The sequence below is a fragment of the Camelina sativa genome, chromosome 4, assembly GCF_000633955.1.
Source record: "Camelina sativa cultivar DH55 chromosome 4, Cs, whole genome shotgun sequence".
In the NCBI taxonomy this organism is placed as follows: Eukaryota; Viridiplantae; Streptophyta; class Magnoliopsida; order Brassicales; family Brassicaceae; genus Camelina; species Camelina sativa.
Genome location: NC_025688.1, coordinates 5,690,318 through 5,693,328, shown reverse-complemented (window position 1 = coordinate 5,693,328; position 3,011 = coordinate 5,690,318). Strand labels below are relative to the sequence as shown.

The 3,011-nt window shown below is 41.3% G+C and overlaps 1 protein-coding gene across 1 annotated transcript; it reads left to right on the top strand.

The window, feature by feature from the left end:
- Window positions 1,339–2,772, top strand: LOC104783569. The gene is made up of 3 exons (XM_010508711.1): window positions 1,339–1,800; window positions 1,947–2,591; window positions 2,698–2,772. The coding sequence occupies exons 1-3, from the start codon at window positions 1,339–1,341 to the stop codon at window positions 2,770–2,772; spliced, it is 1,182 nt and encodes a 393-aa protein (XP_010507013.1).

Sequence of the window (3,011 nt, the reverse complement as noted above, 5' to 3'; positions counted from 1 at the left end):
CGAGTATGCAAGTGAGATATGAACAGCTCGAGGTATTACTCGATGCAGGTTATCGTGTACCTGATCGGGTAGGTAGTCGAGTATGCAAAGAAAATGTAAACAAATGAAATACGAAAGTTCCTAAGGATGGGGGTTATCGAATCCTAAGTGTTCTAGACCAGTACGGATGCCTTACATGCCTCAAGCAATTATTTCCTAGACAATGAACCTCTAAGACCTTGTCACCACACTTTCGCACTAGCAACAATCAACCTTGAACACATTACCACACTGTCGCACTAGCAATATGAACAAGCAGGCATTAAGAACGATTCATTATTGTCAGTAGACTACAAAACTCATCTGATTTTGTCACTCAGAGTTAAGCAAACCTCTAGCATTGGCCTAATCAAGCATTTTATCTACTCCTTTCGGCCTATAGCTTTGTAAACGCCCTAGATCTAATCTCAACCTTTCGGTCTGTTGACAGCATTAAGAACACCAACCTAGAAGGAAATCTATCAATCATCACAATCAACTAAAGCATCCTAACCGATCAAGAACACAAAATCATCTATCCCATCCCAAGAAACTTTACTACACTACTCGGACATAGAAACGAATAACAAAGCAATCAAAATGAACGAAAATGACATTGTATTAAAAGATAGAGTAGAGTAGAAAGAGTATAGGATAAATATCTAAGAAAACTACAAAATAAAAATGCAAAAACAAGAAGAAAAAATGGTGAGTCGCTCAGTTCTCTCACAGAAGCTCTCGCTCTCTGGTTTGAGGGTTTGCGGCGTGCTCGTTTGCAAGCTAGGGGAAAAGGGGGTTTATATATGGAAACCATTTGACCTAGCTTCCCAGACCTGCCCGATGGTCTACTCGATGGGGTACATGAGGGTGAAGTCGGGTTACTCATCGGGTGGATCTTCGGGTTGCTCTTCACGCTCTTGGATCCTTCTTCGATTGTGTTGGGGTTCGGACGTGTTCTTGTAGCTCGATAGCTCCTTCGGGTACATGCTCGAGTTGTCCTAGTTTTTCCCCATTTTTGGCTCTTTAGCACCTGTTTTCATCCAAAATATGCAAATGCAGAAATGCAACACCCTAAATACTCTAAAAGTGAATACCTATAGTTAATGACCTAAAAATGCTAAGTTAGAGGTATGAACAATGCAAAATATGGACAAAAAAGGATGCTAAAAACATGTAAATTTGAGAGTTATCAAGAAACAAGCGTCTACAAAAGTTATAGCTGAAGTTTTAAAAGACAAGTATGCAGACGGATTACCAGGACCATGGCCAATTGACATCCGAGATATAGTGCAGTCGAAGCTAAAAGTGTTTATCATATATATGAAGGCATGGTATGCGAAGGAAGCTGCGGTTTTGAAAAGTTGGGGTAGTGATGAACGAAGCTATCAACTCCTAGCAGGGTACATGCATTTGCTGCAGAAAGGAAATCCATGGACAATATATAAACTTCACTATACTGGTGGTGGATTAGTTGTGAAGCAGTTCAAGTATCTATTTTTCGCACTTAGAGCAAGCATTGCAGGGATTAAATTCATGCGAAAGGTTGTTCTTGTTGATGGCACTGTTAAAAAGGCTAAGTTTAAGGGTGTTCTTATCGCTGCAAGCATGCAAGATGCCAATTTCCAAGTGTTCCGTATAGCGTTTGCTATTGTTGATTCAGAGAATGAATTGGCCTGGACATGGAGCATGGTTGTCCCTGACGCTGAGGATTTAGTTATGGTTTCTGACAGGCATAGGTCTATCTATGCTGCCGTAGCTACAGTTTATCCACAGGCTTTTCATGTGCATGCGCAGTTCATATAGAGAGGAATGTGAGGGCTAAGTTTCATGAGGTAGGCCTATCAAACCTTGTTGGTAAAGCTGCAAGCGCATTTAATGTCGGAGATTTCAATGACTGGTATGATGAGATTACCCTACGAAACAAAAAGTGTGCAGCCTATCTGGACGCAATCCCACTTGAGCATTGGACTCAAGCTCAATGTAAGGCGAGACGCTACTATGTCATGAGCAGAAACATTGTCGAAGCTGTCAATGATGCAGTTGGTAAGTTTCTTAAACTACCTATTGTTTCAATGGTAGAATCTATTCGCACTAAGTTGATGGGGTGGTTCTGCATCCGTCGTGCAAAAGCAGAAAGGCTTGTAAGCTTTCCAGACCCGATAACACCAAATGTTAACAAGCTAATGTTACGCTATCAGAAGGATTCTGTGGGGTTGCCAGTGAAGGGTGTTTCAAAATGGACTTTTCAAGTTGGTTCAGGCAAGAAGATGTACTATGTTGATCTCGAAAATAAGACTTGCACCTGCCAACAGTTTCAGAAACTCGAAATACCATCTTCCCACGCGTTGGCTGCAGCAAGAACACACGGTGTTAACGTTCCTTCGCTTGTGGGATCACAATTCACGGTTACTGTTTTTCCTGACTCATACGAGAAGTTCATCTACCCTGTTCCTAACCAATCTGACGAGGAAGTGCCTACGAAGCTACAGGAAACAGAAGTCCTTGCACCAGAGAATCCCAATGGCCCGGGCCGCAGATGCAAAAAAAGGATCCCTTCAACTAGGGAGTTTTCAGTAATAAAATTTTGTGCTTTCATAACCATAGTACTATTTATATAAATCATAGTAATATTTTGTGCTTTCATAACCATAGTAAGAATAGTTGTTGTCTTTGATGCAGGTCCCAGCAGCGAAGAAGAGGAAAAGGGGACCTAGCAAGTGTTCAATTTACTCAAAACAGGACATAACAGAGTGACTTGCTCTAATGTCCCTGTGTAAGGTATACATCGTCGTGCTTAAATGGTAAATGGTTGGTTGTCCCACAAAAGATTGGAGCATGTTTAACACCACGCAATATAAATGGGTTGACAGGTGCCGCAAAAACAGAGAGAATGAGGTGCGGTAGTCTGTTTTTTGGTGGGAGTTGGTTTTTTGGAAAAATATATACATCAGAATGGAGACACGTTCAACAGCAATGACGGTCGTATTAAGTTT

Bases quoted from the DNA above. Each gene is read 5' to 3' on its own strand.
- LOC104783569 (XM_010508711.1), top strand. From the start codon at position 1,339: ATGAAGGCATGGTATGCGAAGGAAGCTGCGGTTTTGAAAAGTTGGGGT. The intron at 1,801-1,946 runs GTGCATGCGCAG...CGAAACAAAAAG, and splicing joins TTTATCCACAGGCTTTTCAT to TGTGCAGCCTATCTGGACGC. The intron at 2,592-2,697 runs GTAATAAAATTT...TCTTTGATGCAG, and splicing joins CTTCAACTAGGGAGTTTTCA to GTCCCAGCAGCGAAGAAGAG.